A 23,656-nucleotide genomic window follows, 5' to 3' on the forward strand; every position below is an offset into this window, starting at 1 on the left:
TGAAGATACTCATGGCCTCCTATGGAGTCCCTCCCAATCTACTCCAGGCCATAGGGACCATGCACTCGGGTAAAAGGGCCAAGGTGGTAACCCCAGACGGCAACAGTGAAGAGTTTTGTGGTAACCTCTAAATAATAAAGCCACACGACACGCTTGTGATCCCTTTGGTTTTGTAGTTGACTGAAAACGGGAGCATGGAAGGTTATACAATACAAGTTAGTTTAGGTTCGTGTTAACGTTAGATAATGTACAAAATAAACGTATTCCGCTGCTATAGACGTCGCTCTTTTATTTTGAAACCCCCCAGAAAGGAAGTCATTATATTAGCTTTAGCTCCGGTTATCTCCGTTAGAGTGCGGTAGTTAGTAGTATATCAATACGAGCCATTGGATTAGTTTTCTAAATTGGGGAGGCTTTTAATCGTCAAGGAAAGAGGATTTTAAGTCATGGTATCCATAAACTTCAATCGGTTCGGATCCTTTGAATGAATGAGAATGTAAACAAACAAAGCTTCCACGTAGAAATCACTGACTGCGCTCAGAGAGGAGTCGTTCGGCAAAAAATTGTTCAGAGTATATCTGCTTAGAAAACGTAATTGTCGAATTCAATTATTTTTTATTTCTCCACGTGGTAAATACACAGGTCACAACATGTTTACAGGAACGTTTTGGAGTTGTATTTGGAGTGTATTTGGTGACTGTAGGGCACTGTAGGGAACGTCAGGCTCAAACACTCCCCCACTTCCAGTGATGAAGCTAAGCTACGCTAACGGAGACAAAAAAGGTATGTATCTTCTTGTCTAACTCCAGGGAAGATGTTAAATAAGCTAATTTCCCAAAATGTTGGAGTTTTCCTTTAATAGATATAATATCCGACATCACCGTGTACATGCAGTCTGTCAGCCTGTCTATTTCTCCCATAACACGCTTTCGCTCGGTTTAGTCCATTTTTCCACATTTCATGGGGGTGTTCATTACCGTATATGGTTAATTACGGGCGGTTCTATATGCAAATACTTAAAATCGTGCACGAGTGCGGAGCGTAGAACAAGCGGCATTTATCAAAACGGAGTACTTGCAGGTGTGATAAATCCCAATATTTCTGTGTGTACACACATTCTAAATTCTGTGAGTAGGAACGGAAATAGAACACTTTCTACGCAACGTTGATAAATGAGGGCTCAGGGCTTTTTAAAAAGTCAGTGGTGGGGCTTCCCCCAGCAGGCGGCGCTGTATGGGGTCATTATTAATGCCGGAAAACTAATCTGTCATGGAGCATGTCGTCCAACACTGCCCCGAATTCACAATGTTCCGACAGTTGGCGTAGCTCAGCTACAAAGTTGGCTACAGACTGACCTTGCTTCCTGAACAGACTGTGGAATTTGAAACGTTGCACTATCACAGAGGGTCTTGGGTTGTGGTGGTGGTTCCCAACAAGCTTGACCAGGTCTTCATATGGAATTTCGCCCGGTTTCAGTGGTGGCTAAATTCCTTATTAGCTTATAAGTCTTTGCCCCACACACACTCAGGAGAATAGAGCGCTTTTTCGCCTCTTCATTAATTCCATTTGCATTGAAAAAGTGTCCCAACCTTTCCTCATACTCTGTCCAGTCTTCATTCGCTTCCACAAACTCGTTGATAGTCCCAAACGTCGCCATCTGAGCGCGAGGCTCCTCTTCCAAACTCTGCTTATCTTCTTCTTCCGATGCTCTCCCGTCCCAGTGCGATACCCCTTCAGTACCACTGCCGGCGTCGCTCATACGTTAGCTGTCCAGCTAGCTAGCTAGCTAGCTAGCTTTAGCCTAGCTCACCCTAACAAAAAGAAAAAAACGGGATGACACGTCGAAAATAATACCTCACGTATATATCTGTAGTCACTCTGTAGTCCTCGAAATAATATCCTTAACTCCCTCTAGTGAGAAAACATAGATATTGCATCTCAATATTAATCCTAGGTATAATGCTGACATTATAACAAGTTTGACATCCTGGCTGGGGTGATGCAAGGGGACACACTTGCCCCCTTCCTTTTCGTCATAGTCCTCGACTACAGTATGCGCTCAGGAAGGCCATCAATGGACGGGAGCAGGAACTTGGTCTCACAATAACCCCAAGGAGATTGAGACGACACCCCGCCGTAGTCCTAACAGACCTGGATTACGTGGACGACATCAGCCTGCTCTCTGACCGCGTAGAGCAAGCACGGGATCTCCTGTGCAGAGTGGAGACGGAGTGCGCCAAGGTTGGCCTTAGGCTAAATGCCAAGAAAACCGAGGTCATAACGTATAACATCCTCCCGGATCATCCACCTCTAACAACAGGAGGCAGGCACTGCTCTAAAGGAAGCCAGTGACTTCAAATACCTGGGCTTGTGGGTCAACTCATCCGAGCAAGACCTTAAAGTGAGGAAGGCACTTGCATGGAGGGCCCTGAACGGCATGACCAGTGTGTGGAAATCCAACCTCCCCTGTCAAATCAAGCTCAGCTTCTTTTATGCAACAGTTGAGTCTGTTCTTCTGTATGGCAGTGAATGCTGGACCATGAAGCCCATCCTGCAGAAGTCCCTGGATGGGTGCTACACCAGAATGATGTGTGTGGTGCTCAACATCAACAGGGATGAGCATGTCGCTAATGCAAACTTGTATAAACGTTATTTCGTTTATTCGCTATATCTAGAGCCATATGAAATCCGCGTTCACGGAATCGCGGAATTAACCAATAAAAATGGAATCAACTGCAAAACGTGGAATATTGCAGAATTTGGCCTAATCTGGACTGAAATTTCGTTTTTGGGTGGAACGTTTGGTACACACGTGACCGGGGAGGCGGGGACGCTACAGCGTGTTACACACAACACAGCCGCGGTGCTCAAGCGTCTCGCTGCTTCAGTGTTAACATCGTCAAGAAGCTAAACAATTCCACAATAAGCCCTCAATTCAGAGCAGAACAGTATCCTAATGACTTTTATGCCTCCGGTGATAAGGTGTTTTGCTAATTCTGTCAACGTTCCGTGGACTGGACCCGCAAAAACACTTGCGACACTATTGTGATTAAATAGCTATAACGTTAGGACGTTTAGCTTCTAGCTAAATCTAGTGCACCCATCCATTTGTTTAATGCAAACGACTGCCCTTTATAAACTAAATACACTTAAATAGCTATGTAACGTTATAGGACTATCTATGGAAATGATAGCTTCTAGAAGTTCTAGCTAAATCTGGTGCACCCATCAATTTGTTTAATGCAAACGATTGTCATTATACACTGCCCTTTATAATCTAAATAAACTTAAATAGCTATGAAACGTTACATTACATAGGACTATAGATGGAAATGATAGCTTCTTGCTAAATCTAGTGCACCCATCCATTTGTTTAATGCAAACTATTGTCATTATACACTGCCCTTTATAATCTAAATAAACTTAAATAGCTATGAAACGTTACAGTACATAGGACTATAGATGGAAATGATAGCTTCTTGATAAATTTGGTGCACTCATCCATTTGTTTAATGCAAACGATTGCCATTATACACTGTCCTTTATAAACTAAATAAACTAAACTAAAGGTGCCTAAATTATGCATTACTATATTTCATCACAATATAATAGATATAGCTAGGTTACTGACATTGTCATTGTGATAATGTCAGTAGTAGCTAGCTGTATCTATTATTTACACTTGAAATATGTATTTTTATTTTGTCACAATATTAATTGAAAAATATTGTGTAAAATTGAACTGTATTTCTGAGATGAAGCACTTAAAAACATTAAATGGACTGTTATATCTTATTCAATTGTGGACATTTATTCATTCCCACTTATTAGACACTATTTCTGATGGTAAAATGAGCATAAAAGGCAAAATACAGAATTCTGAAATATTAAAACGGAAAAAATGGAATTTGGGAAAAAATAAAATGGAATTTGGAAAATAATAAAACGGATTTCATATGGCTCTAGCTATATCTATTCATAATTCATGGCTGCAGCCTCTGTAGACCCTGGTGAATGTGTCTGAGCTGGCAGACGGTCAACACCGCCCTCTACTGCCTTGCAGAGCTATTGCATTCCATTGGAAATGGGCTGGTGTGGTTTATGAGCCGATCTGAGCCGTGGGGGCGGGGTTTAAATACTCGGGTGAGCCAGGGGCTTACAACGATGGTATGGAATACTAACCCCGCCCGCCCGTTCATGTGTAATGCTCGGTAATGTCTGGGACATGATCACTGTGGATAACTGGAATGGCGATCAGATAATTGGATTCTTGGATTAGCCGAAAAATTACAACATGATGACTGGATTACACTAAAATGCCTTTTTCTCGTCTTTCCCTAGAATTACTCAGAATCACCCAAACCATACCCACATTCAAAACGGTATAAAACGGAAATGTACGGATGAAAAAACAATCTGTTTTGTGGATGTTGACTGGAAGCAACTCCGTGACAATCGACGGGTGTATTAGCGTTATATTACTATTGCTATCGATAAATCTAGGTGTTCTAAAATCTATTGCTATTGGTAAGACTAGAATAAGTTACATTAATTTAATGTTACTGTCTCGGAAAACTCTTGCATAGCGCAATGGCGGACTTTCCAGAAGTAAAAAAGCAAATGAAAGCTTCAGATTGGTAATTTTCTTTCTTTCCCTTGAAACCAGTCACGTCACTCTACTGTGATTGGACCGTTGGCTTGAGTGCAACGTGGGACTTGTAGTTTTTGAACGATTAGCAGCGGAGAGAAAAAAGCACGACTGAGGTTGTAATCTTCACTCGCACACTGTGCGAGTAATTGATTTTTCCAGTTCGCACACACATATTCTTAGGGGCAAATGCGAGTAAAATGGTCGCACTGTAGAGCTCTGGGATGACTGCTTACGAATGGGCAGACGCTGTGAAGCTAAATTTAACTTTTTCAACTAATTACACACTGTGGGAGGGGGTAGTGGAATCACTCCTGTCTGTTTGTTTGTGTGTCCGTATCTGCCATAACTGCAGCAGTTCTGATCCGATTTGTATGAAACTTTGCACTTAGGCAGACAGCGGAAAAATTACATGGATTCTAAAATATTCCTCAAATTAGTAAATGACAAGCATTTCATTTAAATACATTTCCACTAGGCTTGGGCGGTATGACGGTATTTCGAAATACCATCGGTATGATTTTCAATACCGTGACGTCACAGAGTGTGCGCCAAATCACAGATGCGTTGCTTGTAATGCAAAAAAATTTACTTCAAATTTGTTTTAAATATTCGAAACACGGTTTTATATGACATTAATAAATAAACAAAAACGAAAATGTCCAATAGGTCTACCTAAATAACAGATGGGCACATATTTCTGAAAACTAACAAAGCATTATATTATATAGCCAAATATAAAAAAAGAAAATTTAAATATTCGAAACGCTGTTTATATGTTAACTTAATAAATAAACAAAAACATCCAATAGGTCTACCTAAATAACAGATCTAGGCGCATATCACGCTGAAAACTAACGAAGCATTATATAGCATGTCTTTTTTCTGCGTCTTTCTTTAGAATGCCGTCTATTCCCAGCGCGCGCGTTAGACTGACTTATGGTGCTGAAAGCGCATGCAGCCTCGTCACAAAATCAGATGCTCCCGAATCCGATGTCGCGAGTATACAGAGGTACTGGCGTGCCACCTTTGCCACCTTTGCCAGCCTGGCTTATTTTATTTTAGATTTACAATACACATGAGGTCGAAGTGCTGCCACAAATTAGACTTCCCTGTCACATTAGCGACTTTTAGAAGCTCCCCCTTAGCTAGTTTCTGCTTCAATTCTTCCATGGCTGTCAGTGTCACTGTCTGTCACTGTAGCCTACTGTACTTTTTCCCACAGAAAACGAACCATGTGCGAAAATAATAACCAATCACAGGGAGAGTGTGTGGGTGGGTGAGTAGGTGTGTCGTGTATGTGTTTTGAGCTGTCAAAACAATTAAATACCCCCATACTGCAGACAGACTAAAACATTAATGTCATGACACAAAAGCATACAGAAAACACTCATAAACTAGCAGACAATTCATTTGAGTAAATCAGGACTCACCACTTCACTGTTAGATGAACGTCACGTCAGCAACAAAAACGTCTTGCGTTGAACAACGTTAACAAAACTTCGCCAACCGGCTAAATCCAAAAACAAACTAAAACTTTCACCAACTAGCTATTTCCAACTTCCAACAACAAATGAACCACTCCGGTCCGCTGATCATTTGCGGGCGCTGTAGATGAAAATAATTGATGGCTTCAGCGCTGTTCTACTCTCCTCGAGCTCTCCCTGCGGTAATTACATCAAAATGCTTCCAAAATGCAGTTTTCCCAGACGCATTGGGAACTTTCAAAAGCTCTTCATTTGCTATCTTAGCCCTTAATGGTCACCCCCCCTCCTACATCTCAGACCTCCTATCCCCCTATTCCAACACCAGGTCCCTCAGGTCAGCCAATCAGAGGCTCCTGACAGTCCGGAGGTCTAACCTCAAGCTCAGGGGGGGCCGTGCCTTTGCTATCGCAGCCCCTGAACTGTGGAACAGCATCCCCACCTCCATTAGGCTCGCCCCCTCGATAGATGCCTTCAAAACGAGGCTCAAAACCCACTTCTACCTACTAGCCTTTCCCGTTCACTGACTCATGCCCTGTTTTCCTATGTGTTTGCCTGTGTGCCCTCCCATAAAACGGAGTGTGATTCTTGTCATTATGTATCTATGTGTACCTACCCTCTGTACAGCACTTTGGTTGACACGCGTCATGTGAAATGTGCTATATAAATAAATCTGATTGATTGATTGATCTGGTCTTTTAGCTTATCCATATTGACTCAGACACGAGGCTCTCACTCTCTGATGACAGCATACGTGACGGCGCTTGCCGCGCATTTGTGTTCAAAAAAAGAGAAAAGCAGTGCAGCAAAAAAAAAATAAGAGAGAGCAGGGAGCAGCCCGGCCAAGCCCGAATTATTTATTTAAAAACAAAGCCCTACCCAGCCCGAACCCGTCGGGTAGGGCAGGGATGCAGTGCATTATTGTGTACTACTGTCGTGAGTTTGTGAGTCACATTGGTCTAATTTCAGCCTCATTTCAGCCTCCGTTATACGTTATTTGTTCCGTATGACTCGTTTCATATCTGTGTCTCGAATGTGCACGCTGTGCAATTTGTTTACGTTGGTAACACGGGTCGCTAAGGAATTTAGGTTCGAGGTTGAAGAAAGTGCACTTTTAGGTTGAAAGAACGGCCCTAATGTCGACGTGTTTCAATATAAGCGTCTTGTATCATTCTTAAGATATCACAGTTATGCTGTGGATGTAAATGAACGTGTGCTTGCTTATGTAGAAACAATGCAAGATAACGAGACCTTTCATTATAACGTCTTGCAACTATGGTTATGACAAGGCCTGTCACGATAACACATTTTGCTGGGAGATTAATTGTCCCAGAAATTATTGCGATAAGTGAGATTATTGCGGTTTTGAGAGAATTTTCTTTTTTTGAGAAATGTATTTCCCAAAAGTTTTCAATGAACCTTTTTATTTACTAATATAATGATAATAGCATAATAATGCAAGGAAACCGTTTCAAAGTGCAATAAACCTTTATTTAACATTGGAAGACATTTTAAATATACTACATTACTACCTAACCAATCAGATCTGCGATATGAGGTAGCGTCACAAGCAGAGTAACCTCGTTCCCAGTTTTATCTCCGTGAGATCAATGATAAAACGAGCAGTGCAATGTGTGTGGACAAGAGGCGGGTTGCTAGGTTTACTGTAGGAAGGGGCTTTTAGACCCATGTTTTTTTTTGCTTCGAAAGAAGGGACATCCTCTCAATATGCAGGACGCGGGACAGTACAACCAAAAGCGGGACACCTGGTCACCCTAAATGTGGCTCGCGTTTGTTTACTGTGGCTCGCGGATTATGTGATGGGCAAGCTACTTGGAAAATGTAGTAAGCTACACTACCAGTTACTCTCGATTTAAATATAGCTCAACTACAACAATAGCTATCCCCAGATAAATGTACCAAGCTACACTACAAGCAACATGGCAAAAATAGCTAGCTACATCGGCACTACTTTTTTTTTTTTTTTTATCAACTTCATGATCAAGTTTCCACCAAACAAATAGGCAGGCAAAAATGCTCAGTTTGATTGTTTATTATAAAACAAACTGAAACTGGAAACAAGCCCTCTGTCTGGCTTTTTGTGTCATCCTTTTAACATGTACTTGTATTATTAATGTACCTTGCGGTACCATGTACAAAATGTTAATAAAGTATGAGGAAAAAACTGTGGAAACGTAATAAATAAAAGGCAGTGAAACAATAATCAAATAAACACCAAAATATATACTATCTATTGAAATGGAGACTTTTCAGCACAGGATAAACTAGGGATGGGCAAAAATAATCCAGATCGATTGATCACATGATGTACTCGAGTACTCATGGAGGAAAACGCTGTACAAAATAAACGTCTTTTCCGGTGTTTTAGACTTTGCTCTTTTATTTTGAAACCCACTGACCGGAGCAGAAGTAATGTTGTTATTATCCTAGCAGAACCTATGAGCGGACAACTTGTCTCGTCCGGTTCTGTGTTTTTGAGCTAATGATGAAACAAATGTTGAGATTGTTGGTGAACAACTAACTTTAGGTTAGTTTTAACGTTAGCTACTAACGTTAGATGCAGCTACTACAGGCAATCAACGATGAGGAGGAAGTGTCAAAGCCGTATATAATAGATTAGCCCTGTGGTGCGTAGGCACGACAGCGCAACTCGAAACTACCTGTTATAATAAATTAATTCATGTTTAACTTGTCCCTGTGTCCAGTCCTTTGACTAGCCCCACCCGTTCATTGTAATCAATGATGCATGTAATTGTATTAACGTTATTGTGTGTTGTAGCTATGTTATACATTGTATTTAGTTGTTAGCTGTTTAGCTAATGTTGATAGCATTGAATAGCATCAACGCTAGATCTTTAATCTTTATTTAGCAGTCCAGTTTCTCCGGGCAGTAGCGAGTAACTACTTGGGTCTAAAAATAGCTACACTACAAAGAACGCTACTTGGTTAAAAGGAGCAACGCTATTGAGAAATGTAGTTCAGCTATGTAGCCTTGCTACTGCCCAACATACGCATGGTGCTAACAGGAGCTCCCGTGCTGTACTCTAGTAACGCCAGCGGCCAGCCTCCCCACACGGAGTGTGACTGACAAGAGGTACTGGTTCCGCCTCATTAAAACAAACACTCAAATAGCAATTAATCGCGCCCGTCAAAATCATTGCATTCATTTTAATTATCGGGCAATAAATTGATTTATTGATTATCATGACAGGCCTAGTTATGACTAAGATATCAAGTATTTACTCCCGGAAAATCTTTATGTATGGTGATAACGAGTATATTGTTTACTAGGGATGTCTGATATTATTGGCATACCGATATTATTGGCCGATATTGGCATTAAAATGTAATATCGGAAATTATCGGTATCGGTTTTCAAAAAAAAAAATTAATACAAAGATTATTCTTTATTTTTTTGCATTTTGCATTTAACCTTTATTTACCGCTTTAACTCGAAACTGCGATCGTTACCAAAGGCATGTTTTAGGTCCGGTAAAATACGACACTGATCGGTACAGAAGCATGTTTTAGGTAAAACAAAAATACCAGCAGGTTACTAAGATAGCCCTTACCTCAGTCAGAAGGTACTCCAAAATGAATAAATCCCAGTCGATCCAATGGCGATCGCAATTACTCGTGTATATTGGGCATGGCTACCATACGGGAAAGAATAGCTCTGAGGCACCAAATCTTCCACCGATTGCTATGTCCTGATCCACTCCTAGGCAGAAGCAGCCGGAGGTAAGTCAGTACTGGAAGACAACTGATATCCCCAGTTGAAAAGGTAGGTGATACTGCCACCTGGCGGGATTCGATCATCATTGCAATTCCAACGTAGGCAACTGTGCCAGGGAGACCCAGGGAGCTCTGTGTGAGTGTTTAGAACGGGGATCAAAGGAAAAATATCAAAGGATCGTTATTGGCGCTCAAGCGTTGGCGACGAAACACAAGTATAGTCGTTTTTGGCGCAGAAAGAATTAATGCATGGGGAATTGGGGATGCTACTACACAAAGCCTCTCCCAGACTCCAGTAATCAGCTCTCTGGTCACAGTTTACAACATGTTAATGCCCGAATGGCACCATATTCTACACTGCATTCCACTGGGTCTTGAGCAATACAGCTGACAAGCATGAAGTCGATCGGATGAACAGTTCTCAAGATACATTAAGGACAGACACACGCTATAGCACCAGCATCTGACCAAATGGCACCATATTCCGTACTGCACTCCACTGTATCCTCAGCAATACACCCACCGAGCGTGAAATCTATTGGATGTATGGTTCTTGAGATATGATAAAGGACAGACATACATGCTTGCAGACAGACATTCCTTCCATTATAGGTAGATATGCATAAAAGAAGAAAAAGAAAAAAGAATCCACAGCAAATCTCCTAGTATCAAGACAGTCTGTTAAGTCAGAACAATCTTATGTTTATAGGAACACTCAGAGGTCGGCTTACGCTGTTTGCACCGGCCCGCGGGTAACAAAGGCATTGAGAATTTATCAGAAAGTCACGCATTTCAGAAATCGATACAAATTGAATAAGGGAATTTTTTGTGTTTTGAGGTGTTATATATATGTCTCCTTATTTGCACAATTTAATACGACTTGTAAATACGTTTATTGTTATTAGATTGCAAGGCTGTTTTTCCCCGCAATAGTTGAAAGAACTACAATGTCGAGGGGAGGGGCTGATTTAAGTGTCGGTGATCACCGACGGTGATCTCCATAAGTAAACACTGACTGAGCTCTGAGCTGAAAAGCTATTGACAACACAGCATTAGCGTTGGTAGCGGCTATCAATCGTATTGGAGAATTCTGTGTGCATGGCGAAGAGGACAGATATTAGGTCATTATTATTATTATAACAACCATACCAAACTAATTGTTATTCAATATACAGGTATATAAGTGTGTAGGAGAAGACCATGGGCAGACATCAAAGAAACCACTCCCACACACGGTCTTCTCCACTGGCAGATTGAACTCATTCAGCGCCATCGCTTAATCCACGAGATGGCGCTAGTACGCCACCGCTGTAAGTCAATGGGGGGACTGCGAGATTTGCGAGTCCTTAAAATTAGGGATGTTCGATATTGGTTTTTTTACCGATACCGATGTCCAACTCTTAATTTCCGATACCGATATCAACCGATATATGCAGGGTTTCCCCCGCCAAAAAACTGAATAATTTCAGGTAATTAACATTACATATCTCTTGTCGTGTAATTAACACAACATTATGCATACTTTGACAATAAATAAAATAATAATTTGTTCTTACTTGCCTGGGTAAATAAAGGTTAAATAAATGTAAACGAATTTTTTCTTTTGAAAACCGATACAGAATTGCCTACTGCACCTTTAACAACAACTTAGTTTCATTTTCACTTCTAGAGAGGATTTAACTTCACGTGAAGCCGAGACTGAAGAATACTAGAGAACAGATGATGTTACATAACAATTAGGCTTGGGAGGTATAATTTTTTTCATACCGTCATACCTTGCTGACATAATACCCCGGTATATGGTATATGATGGTATGACTTTCATGAAAATGAAAGTCATACCATCATATACCATATACCGGGGTATTATGTCAGCAAGGTATGACGGTATGAAAAAAATTATACCTCCCAAGCCTAATTGTTATGTAACATCATCTGTTCTCTAGTATTCTTCAGTCTCGGCTTCACGTGAAGTTAAATCCTCTCTAGAAGTGAAAATGAAACTAAGTTGTTGTTAAAGGTGCAGTAGGCAATTAATTTACTCGTGGATGCCTGAACACAGAATTACACCAGTATCACTGACTACTACGGCAAGCCTATAGAATATTATTATATTTAATAATAATTATAATAAATATATAATAATAATAAATATTTTCTTCCTGTTGTACCGAAATCGTACCGAACCGTGACCGCAATACCGAGGTACTAAACACGTAATTTTTCACCTGATTATCTAATCTTCCTGAAATCAACGCTAGATTATCATTATTATCCTTCCTCGTGCATACATGAAAAGAGCATTGGACCGCGGGGCTCCGCCGCCGCCTCCTCAAACTCAACACACACACACAGCCGCGGTAGAAATACATCAGATCAACGATCAAATTTATATATAGTGTTCTTACCTTGTATCTGATGTAATGCAAAAGAAATAATCCAATTATCTGGCACGGCTTGGATTGTCCCAGAAAAGAAACTACACCATTCCCAGTGGAGTGCAATACCACCTGGAAGGCGTAGGCGGCGGTATTTGCCCTTTTGCGAGCTCAGACTCATTCCCAACGATAACATCAGGCTGGATGGATGAAAATGAATGGATATCGCTAATAAAATAAATATCGATTAAAACCTGACTATACTCGTGATTGGCGCTCAAGCGATGGCGAGTTAACCCGACTATCATCGTGACTGGCGCTGAATGAGTTAATGGGAACAATGTTTTGGTACAAGGACATTCATTCGGTTATCTGACAGTGACGGCACAAGGGAGAGACCATCTTGCATAGATTGGTCAACCAATATAGACCAATGACCAAGGTCGCACTCTCATTTACCCCAGTTATCAAATCGAGTATAATTTATCCATGTAACAGAGAAAACAAAGCTTCCTACACTAATGTATCCAAGTCCGGGTTTGCGTCAGCAATTTTATTTTACCGGGACAATCTGTTGGAAGTCATGTTTAAATGCCATGTGAAAATAATTCCCTAAAATGTTTATTTGGTTACAAAGTAACGTACATCCACTAAAAGTGCTTGTCTTCTGCCACTGAAAGAGAAGTCTAGCTCAAACAGAAGTCTTGCTCTGAAATCCTGTGTGTGTGGGGGGGGGGGAAACAAACAAGGATTCTATGGACTAAAGTAACGCCAACACTAAACATTTGTTGCGTTGGAATACAGCTACCGTAGCATTATCTAAAAGATATAAACAATTGTGCCAACAACATGTAGTGTATCGTTCATAGAATATTGATACAGAGAGACATGATTAAGTTGTGGCTAGCTTGTGCAACCACTCGAGCCATCCATTCCAGGCTGCACCAAAACACTTTTCTCAATAACTCAAGAGTGTGACGGTAATATAACGTTAATTATTACAAATGGTAACAGTGACTTTTTTGATTGACAATAAGCATCACGTATAACGTTATTGCAATAAGCTCAATAAACACAGATAATATTTGACCAGAATCTATCCCATTTGTCCAGGACATTGACACATGGACAGGCACCAATTTCTTCTAGCTATAGTTCACTCTACATTCTGCTCTGTCTTAAACCTGCCATCTTTTCATGAAATACCCCAGAGAAAGAGAGAGACAGACACATCGTGCACAACCTTCATTATGTCATCAGCACTGCTGGGAAAACTTCACTCCCAACCACTTCTTGCATAATTAAGTGTGTTCTTTCATAGAATGTCTCCAGTTCAGTTATAATGGGGGAATTCACTTGCTTTGGTTTTAACAGCTTAACAGCTTTCTGAACATATTCAAAATACAATTGACAGTAATTGTGTGTGTAGTGAATGCATAATGTAGGGCCCTATGAAATCAGTTTTATCTGTTCCTGTTTTTGTATATACATTTGGATATGAATGAGTTTTCGGATTTTATATGTTTTCCTTTGGATTTAACCAAAAAAGAAAATATATACAAAATTATGTTTTTAACTAACTTTAATAACAGTACATCTGCAAACAGTGCCAGTGCAGTTATGATTATTTAGATATTTTTTGTTAGTTCAATGCAGTTCAACTGCCAATGCAGTGCAATTATAACTAAATAACAATTCAATAGTTAAATAATACAAAATAATAATTTGTTTAAAAGAAATCAGAAGAAACTGTAAAATGTCTGAGTCAGTCTACGCACTGCGTTCCGTTGTCTCGGAATGGATTTGGTAGCCATCATTTCTGCGTCTCCGTATGAAAACCGATTTGAACCGATTCCTTTTATACAGCAAGTTGCACCGTCGGGAATAATATAGGCTGAAACCGATGAATACAGACAATTCTAGGGTCTATTATAAATCGTTCAGTTAACTTGGCGTAGAAATTTGTGTCCTAAAGATGTCTCGTTGCTATGGAATTTCAGTATAATGCAAGCGAAAGTCAGAAAAGGTCATCAGCACCTCGGACAGTTTCGGGAGTTGTGCCAGTTCAATGCCCAGGCTGTCGACTTGCTGGTGTTGAAGGATTAATTGCAGCTTTTCTCTAGTGTGTTGTAACTGTCACAAATGTAGGGGCGACAGTGGCTCAGTAGGTAGAGCAGTCGTCTGGCAATCCGGAGGTTCCCGATTCGATTCCCGCTCCTCCCGGGCAGCGTGTCGATGTGTCAAGACACTTAACCCCTAATTGCAGCAGGTTGCCTATTGTATTTCTGTGTTGTTATTTTAGTTGCAGTGCCATGTTTGGTCACTAAGTGGCGCTCCATTGTTTACTTTGTACCCGATGTAGCTACAGGTTTAATTTGATTTAACCTGAGCCAGTGACTTCACTTCCTGTTCCACCTGACGTCCGACAGCAGCATCAAGCATCAACTTGTTATAGTCAGTTCTCTAGTAACGATGTGGCTAGTGTTTGTGATCACCATTGATTGATATATAGTTGTGTACATTGAATGAATGCCGCATGGCCAGGCATTGTATGGTCATAGTCCTCTGGGCTGTCACGGTAACCGCATCACCGCAATCCTGCGGTGTGTCAAGGCACCCGCGGCTGCAGAACAGACAACCGCGTCAACCGTGGTAAAAAAAAGGGGAGTCATCATTTGTAACTCAGTTAATTTAATGACGAGGCGTCCGTTTTCCAGTAGCATGAGCTAACTTCACGCTTCCATACAGTTTACAATTCACAGATGAAATCAGGATTTATTTTCATATCCCGGACTCGAGCCCCCAATGTTTACCTTTTCCTGTATTAATCTGAACCGTAGTAGAGTACAGGGGAGCGTTCTCCTAACACTCCCGGGCCGAAGTGCCGGTCATGTAACTTGCTTGTTATAACTAGCCGGACTTCGGGGTAATTCCCTCTGTAAGGTGGTGACAGTAGACCAGACGGTTCTCTCAAGGACTGGGCATTAATTTCCGTTTGCAGCTCTGTATTCTTAACACATTCTCTGCCACGCTTATATCCATCGCTGTTTGATCTCTGCCAGCACTGTAAGTCTATGGAGATGTTCACCTTCTTTGCAGGGCTATAACTTTTTAAATTGTATTGCTAAATTGACATTACTATGGCCCATTCAACATCGATTATCTATCGTTCAGGATGTAGGAACGTTTTACTTTCTCATTCACACATTCATACAAAAATACCGTCTAGAGTATAAATATGTTTTTATCGTTTTCTGCAGTATTTCCCAGAACGTGAGATATAGGCACAAATGCATATATTAGATCATCAAATGCAGTTTGATACCGATTGACGCTATATTAAAAATGTCAACTGTACAGTACATGGTCCTAAACGTTATGACTGATCATGCGCGGGTGAACGGAGGGGGGGGGGGGGGTCGTTTATAATTCCGTGATAGTCGTTAAATGCTTCATGTAGTATGGGTGATATATTGATCAGAGAAGTTTGTATCGATAATGATAAACACTCACGCTGAAACTCACGGCATCCTCCTCTTAGCGTTGGGCGATGATACTGGAGCAAACAGATCCCAGTTATGTGATGGGGATCGAGGCGATCTATTTCCGGTTTGTATAATACGAATACACGCCCAAATCATGTTTTTTATTGAGTTATGGCAACGATCCATATCCACGGTGTGTGTATTGAGTCCCGTGACGATATACGAGTGGCCGGACGGAATAGGGAGACGCACCGGGATCACAAGAGATCCACTTCCGGTTGCAACTCGCCGATCAGCCACCAGGTGGCAGTATTGAAGCGTTGCAGAGTTGTGCTGGCTCAGACAGCATCAGACCAGCCTCTGTGATGGAAATATGAATACCATGGCGAAAATATGAAATATGATCAAAATAACGTCGTACGCCGTGATCTGGCAGAATTCGCATGAACTTGAAACACGTCGTAAGCCGTTTCCGGCGGAGAAGGGGTTAATGTTATTGACTAACGTTACACGCAGATTGAGTGCTGCCTCTCTCTGCCGTTCCTGCTGCACTCGGGACTACATTAACGTTTAGTCCTTTTTTTTTTTTTTTTTCTTTTTTTACTACTCACTTCGTTAACGTTATTATAGCTATTATGATCTGTAATGTCAACTGGATAACGTTAGCTTTGTTTGCAAACGTAAGTTAACGTTCGCTATCTATGACGTTAGCTATAGGCTAGCTATCTATAACGTTAATGTAGTCCCGAGTGTAGCAGGGACGGTAGAGAGAGGCAGCACTTAGTTTCCCCCAATGATGACACAAGTTGTGATATTTAACTAGCTATGTATGTGCATTCACATTCACTAATGTTAAAATAGTGTTATAATAACGTTAAATGTTCGCTCAAATAACGTTAGTTTTAAGTTGGAGAAGTGCATATAGCCCACAATGCTTCGCTCTTAACACTTTGGATGCCAATGACGCTATAAGTCGTTAGTTCATGCCGCCAGTTGAGTGCCGCCAACGACATATAGCGTTTGTTTGTCGTATCTTTTTTTATTGGCGATTTTCATTCATATTTCATTAATCGAGCCTCACGCTAGTGTTGCAGAGTCTCTCTGAGCTCAATTGGGAAGATACCGCCCCCTATCGTCTCTCCCTGTGTAACTGCACCCCATTAGTTTAGACTGATGAAGGGGGGGGGGGGGGGCAGTTTCCTCATTTTACTTTTCCATCAAGCCAACTGAAGAGACCCAAGTTGATCGCCGGCCCGGAAAACGTGTGGAATATATATTTACAGTACCCAACGCTAGAGCTGCCGCGATAACCGCATTACCGCGGTATCGCTGTTGCATCACGCTCACTGCAGAGTTAGGCTGAATACCGCGTCACCGCTGTTTTTTTATCATAATAATAAAGTTGGCTTGCGGCTTTGCAGATATACCCTACTCGGTTCCAAGCGACCCTATTGGGTAGAAGTGGTACCAGAAAAGTCATGTGAAACATTGCAGACCACTAACTGGTCAGAAGAGAGACGCGTCACAGTTTGGAGGCTCTGAACAAAAACAGAACGCCGCCATCTTTACTGCCTCGCTAAGGATGCATTTCATTCAGGATTTGTTTGCGACAGAACCAAGTGCAATAAACAAAAAAGAATGGATTCACTGTGTATTCTGCCTTATTTATTGATGAAACAAAACCGACATCAACCCAATTTACCACCGAGCGGAGAGTTTAGTGTCACAACAAGATCGCTGATGTGTTAAGTTTGTTGTTGTTATTAGCCTAATACTACCGTCAGCCGATATACACGAGAGGTAACGTTAAACCCGGGTTGCTTGGTAGAATACACAATGAGAGGTAACGTTAGCTTTGGCAGAATAGACGCAACGAGAGTATGGTTAATGTTGTTATTGATTGATTGATTGATTGATTTAAACTGTGTTAAACTCTGGCTTGCTGCAAGCCCTCGGACATGGCTAATTGGCTATGCCCACGGAGCTTTCAGTGTACACAAGCGAGCGGCACCGCCTGCATCCCCACACGGAGACAAACGGAGTAGTACCTGGCTGCAGTGGAAAAGGAACGAAGTACCTGGGCCCTCATTCATCAATGTGTGCGTAGAACATGACCTATTTCCACACGTAAGCACGGAATGTTGAACTAGTGTACGCACAGGGAAGTCGGGATTCATCACACACTGCGTACGCAGGCTCTATGCTCCTCCGTGTTGATGAATACCACTTTGTTCTACCGTCAATGCTCGTGCATGATTATCCATATATGGTCATGAAAGTGAGGAAACACCCCCCATGGGATGTGAAATAATGGACTGACCCGAGCGGAACTCTGAGAAACTCCACGGAGAATTCACTGCTGTCGAACCAAGAAGACACTATCGCGTATTATGGGATAAATAAAAGGCGGATTTGTAAACGGTGATGTCAGATATCAACGGCTCCCTAAGACCATTGCTGCAATTCTGCCTGGACCCTGGACAGCTCAAAATACTAATAAAGACCGTTCGTTGACCACTGTTTGGCGTTGGTTGTGTGTCATTATAACCGTGCTGTAATATGAATGGCTTTATTAGTTGTGTTCGATTGGCTATATGATTTTTAGAGGCATCTATTTTGTTGTCGGCTAATAAAGACCGCGCTGGAATATGACTGCCTTTTCCCGTGTTGTTTGATTAATACCCAGGGATTAAAGTTCTCCTCAATTTGATTCCAAATCGCGATGGATCTCCCGTCAATTTTCTACCTGCTGCATATGATTTCTAGAGGCATACTACAATCTATTTTGATGTCAGTATTGGGTAGCCTACATAAACAATAATACGAGAGCATATACAAGAACAATGAATCTTACTGCCATGTATGATGTAGCAGATACGCCATGTGTAGCCTGCCTATATGTGATCAATACAAACATGAACTTGAATTCCATCATGTCTGTGTGCGGGTCACTGCGGGAACTCACAAGGCTGTTGTCACAATGTAAATAAGAACGTGCACTGAAGAGTTACAGTATGTAGTTGGTTGATTATTTGTATGACAGTCAGTAAACCCTTGCAAAAAGTATCCGTTTTATTTAATGAATTGAAAACATTCAGCATCGCCTTCCTCCCGGCATCCAGCAATAACATGTATCAGGCAAATGCGCATCGCAACATTGACTGAGTGGAATCCCTTTCTATTCACATAACTGCATTTGTGATGGAGCTTTGACAGCTACAGTAACAGTCTATTGCTCGATCCATCTCCAATATCACGATGGACCGTGCCGCGGTGGCAAAGACCCGAGGGTGGAGAGGATCTTGAATGAATTCCATCATCATATATGTTGTGTGTCTGTCCACTATGTTTGTTACTTTGTTATTCCCCCCCCCCCCCCCCCTATCTATGTAAAGCGACCTTGGGTCTCTTGGTTTAACCTTGAGTGTATCATGAATATACTCAGTTTAGAATGCTCTCGACCAATCACAATGCGTGGTCGGACCTACCTGTTAACTTATCTTATTACATGGCGTTTTAACATTCGCCGAAATGCTTGATTGTGATTGGTCAATAGCGCTCGTCAGAGTTCCGTTATTACTCGATAACGGACCTCTGCCAAGCAATAATGAACGCTGTGTGCAGCTGTTCGCAATCAAGCCCACTGACATCAGTGCAATCAGACACTGCCGGCTGCCGGGGAAGCTGCCGGCAATGACAGGGCGGAGCGACAGAACAGAACTGCGTCTGCATTTGATCTCGTCTTGTCGATGGTGTAAAATGAAGTATATTGTTAGTAAGTTAGCCATGTAATAAGCGGGATAATGTATAGCTATACTCGGTCATTGTCGCAAAATAATTGACCTTCACTACGTTTAAAGAACACCTCGGCGAGGTACCTCGGTATTCTAAACTCCGTGTCGGTCAATTATTTTGCGACAATGACCTCGTAGCTATACATTATCCCTTACTTAAACCACTGTTTGTGATTCTGCCTAAAGCCAGGACTCGACTCAGTGCACGTTTCACTCGCATTTGATAAGTTTGGTTTGGGTTTTTGACGTCAACTCCAGCTGCAACAGTGAGGAATGGGAGCAGCTGAACCCAATACGCTGAAGTAGCCAAACGTTACACTATAAGAACTAACTGGATAGTAGATGATAAAAAATATTTTACTTCATTAGCATAAATATTGTAAAATCATTAAGACTGCTATATAAGCTATTCTCCCTCTCCCTTGTGTGTGTGTGTGTGTGTGTGTGTGTGTGTGTGTGTGTGTGTGTGTGTGTTAGGGCTGTCTTAAATACTTCGAAGCTTCGTTCGATGGGCATGGGATTCGAATATGAAAATAAAATTTGATTATAAAAAATAAAAAAAATAAAATGTTTTTTTTTTTTTTTTTTTGCAAAATCAACTCTGCCTCTCTTTGTGTGTCTGGCTGGCAAACAATCTGGCTAGTAGACCCTGTTAGCTACAGGCATAGATAAATTATATGCAATGATAAACAATGTCATAGTAACAGGCGGGTGTTATATTATTTCAAGATAATAAAGTAGCTATAATGAGTCAATAGATAAAAAGCAGTAATGGCATGTTACTCACCCTACTCATGTACAGTAGGCATCCACACTACACAGCATTTACAGACATAAATAAACTTCATGGCTACCCAACTACTCTGGTTATTCACTCAGTGGTGTCAAAGAGGCAATTACCAATTACCCATGTGACCTAAGGATAGTACTGCACTTGAAAAACATGTCGCATGTGAAAGTAAAGGCAGAGTGGGGAGATTGTTAGGCCTTGGAAGGGGGGGCCTTGATGAATGGCAGTTGAAACTTTCTACAACATTCTAAAGCCAGCGCAGTGGTATATTCATGGTGATTTAACCTTGAGTGAATCATGAATATACTCACAGTTTAGGGGGGGGGGGGGGGGGGGGGGGGGAGTTCATCAGTGCCTTCGTCTGGTTTAGTTATGAGATTATACCATAACCTTTTGGTGTGAATACCATACTTTCCGACAACATCGGTTTGACTCAAACAGTCATCTGTCTTGATCATTTCTGTCTCTCTTTACCGTCTGTTATTGCAAAAACATGGGATATATAACCAATGTTATATCCCAGTAGAAAACACCAGTTGCATTTTAGAGAGAGCACTCAGTGCATCATATGACAGTGCTATTAGCTTATCCTTAACACACACACACACACACACACACACACACACACACACACACACACACGAAGGGTCAGAGCATCAGCCATTTTGCTCAAGGACACTTAGACAGAGACGAACAGTGAAAGCATCGCCTGCTGCGGGAATTGAACCTTTGACCTACCAGCTACAAGATGGTCTCTCTTACTGCCCCCCCCCCCATTTGACATATGGTGGGTGTGCTCTGCTGCCTCACAGCCATGTTCATCTCAGGCCACATCCCAGCAGCACTGACTCCAGAAGATAAGCAGCACCCGGGCTTATGTCCAAAGTGATTACGGGAATCTCACCAGTCAGTGCATTTGCAGATTGCATTTACTGTACACATTCTATTTCTGTTACAGTGTTCCCATCAGAAGTGCCGGTCTATAACTATAGCGAATAAATTTGTTGGGCTGTGATGTTCATCAGACATAGCAATTCCACTTCAGCGCATACTCGTCTAACGTAATAACCCATAGCCACACTTAATGTGCTACATTAACAGTAAATCTGATATTTTGTATTTTCAAATATGATTGACATATATAACCTTGAATACAATGCTATAATTAGTTAAATCCACAATATTTTCAAGTGATCTTAAATGGGTAACTATACATTTCCACGAGTGGCTATGCTACAGCAGAATATTATCAGAGAAATAGCATGCTTCAATATGATCCAATAATCCCATTTCATCATAGTTATATTAACTACTGTAGTTATGGGTACAAATAATACTGTAACCCTTGTACTTTTAAAAGTTTTCTTTTTGTTCAAAATGTTTCATTGTACCAAGTAGCATGGTCAAATTGTGTATTATTAAGCAAAGGTCAACTGAAAGTAGATTAAATGCAATGACTATGTGCATACAATGAATTCAATCATCCATTTTTCACTGAGACCACAACAATAGCCTACAATGGTCTCTTCGTTGCCTGCTCATTTTGAACACCTCTGGAAGGGTATGCCGACTAAAGCGAAGGGCAGACACTAGAATAGGTTAAATTGTATAGCCTAGCCCTTGGTCATCATGGATGAATGAATGAAAACTTTATTTAACAGATTGCAGAATGGGTACAATACAGTACGGCTCAATACATACAATTGTTAAGGGGATGCAGACCTGAGAAAGACGTTTGTCTTGTTTCCATCAGGGTCCCCCATTTTCAATTCATATAGACATTTATGACATACACAACATACATGACATTTATGGCATAGGGACATATAGGTATTTAGTACTGATACATTTGTGACATAGGCGGTATTCAAATATACAGTACTGTTACCCCTAGATCCTGACAGAGTATATATATGGCACTTATTATTCCCTTATACTATAAGTTATAGAATACATCAATCTGTGGAACTTCAAATGACGATTCGTTTTCATTTTGTGGCTTACTTCTGTTGAACAAGTGGCCAGCATATATTAAAAAAATATATATATAATATTAACAACTGAAAATCAATTCTAGCTTCGCCCAATTTGCGGTTCCATCCATGGCTTGAGTCATTTTGCAACATAAATGTGTCACAGACGGGACCGAGAAAAATGACTGCAAATCAAGAGTGGCGTCAAGCAGTCCCGCTATGCATTTAATTATGAGATTTAATAAAACACAAACATTGCACAACTCATCGGGAAGTTAAGAAGAAGAATCGTGGCTCCATACTTCTCAAACAGTTGTTGTTGTGAAAATTACAGGACTGGACCTCTCGGACATTTCGGTCACCCACAATTCTGTTATCTGCCCCAAAACACTGATCTCCTTTCCAGATCAATTGCAGATCAATCAGGCGACACGGTTGTCTTCGAGATGTCCAACGGCTTCCAGCTGTCTAACCTAACTAACACACTGTTTGTACGAGGATAGAAAGTAAGTGAATACTTACTGAACGAAAGGAAAATCAAACAGCGTGCTACTTTCTGTCCGACATCGGGTTCGTCTGGTGGCATCTTGAGAGACTCCTACGCTGTATAGAGTTGGTAAAGTAAGGTTGCAGCCTCTCTGTGCTGGAGCTTTTGACAGTGTTTGGAAGAGAATGCTCTCCTTTTCACATTTTTACGGACAAGAGGGAGTGTGTTCTCGCGGCGCGTCCCCTTCCTCTACACGGCGCAGGCGCGCGCTCTGCTGGCCGAATTAATCTACTGTGTGTCACAATAGGGTATATCTGCAGAGCCGCAAGCACAACGTTGGGCGTGCGGCTCTGCAGACTCGTGTGTCAGGCGGGATTGATTGATTGATTGAAAAGTTTATTAACAGATTGCAGAATGTCAATGTTCTGTCAATGTTCGGGTGAGTGAATAAGTCTTAATTAAAGGGGAAGTCCAACGTAAACACATTTCATAGAGTGGAATTAATAGACGGGTTTCTTGTTTCGTAAATGGTAAATGGTGCATTTTTTATATAATGCTTTTATACAAAGCTTTTTTTGTTCCTCACATTTTACCCATTCACTCACAGATTCACACACCATTAGTGGAGGGAGGGGCGACCATGCAAGGTGCCAACCTGCTTTGATTGATTGATTGAAAATTGTATTAACAGATTGCAGAATGGGTACGTACAATACAGTACAGCTCAATACACACAATTGTTAAGGGAATGCAGACCAGAGAAAGACTTTCGTCTTGTTTACATCAGGGTCCCCCATTTTCAATTCATCATAAAATATGACATACATGACATACAGATAGACAGTACTGCCTACATCTATA

The 23,656-nt window shown here is 41.2% G+C and overlaps 1 protein-coding gene across 2 annotated transcripts in view; it reads right to left on the reverse strand.

The window, feature by feature from the left end:
* The window catches only part of b3glcta (beta 3-glucosyltransferase a), a 148,264-nt gene extending 125,280 nt beyond the window's left edge, over window positions 1-22,984 (reverse strand). For both annotated transcript variants that reach the window (XM_084332547.1, XM_084332546.1), the window contains exon 1: window positions 22,831-22,984. In XM_084332547.1, the coding sequence (XP_084188673.1) occupies window positions 22,831-22,894 (64 nt within the window). In that variant the 5' untranslated portion in view covers window positions 22,895-22,984. The remainder of the gene's footprint in view (window positions 1-22,830) is intronic.
* Window positions 22,985-23,656: the final 672 nt, after the last annotated feature.

The sequence above is a fragment of the Notolepis coatsorum genome (genome assembly GCF_963971535.1).
Source record: "Notolepis coatsorum genome assembly, chromosome: 1".
In the NCBI taxonomy this organism is placed as follows: domain Eukaryota; kingdom Metazoa; phylum Chordata; class Actinopteri; order Aulopiformes; family Paralepididae; genus Notolepis; species Notolepis coatsorum.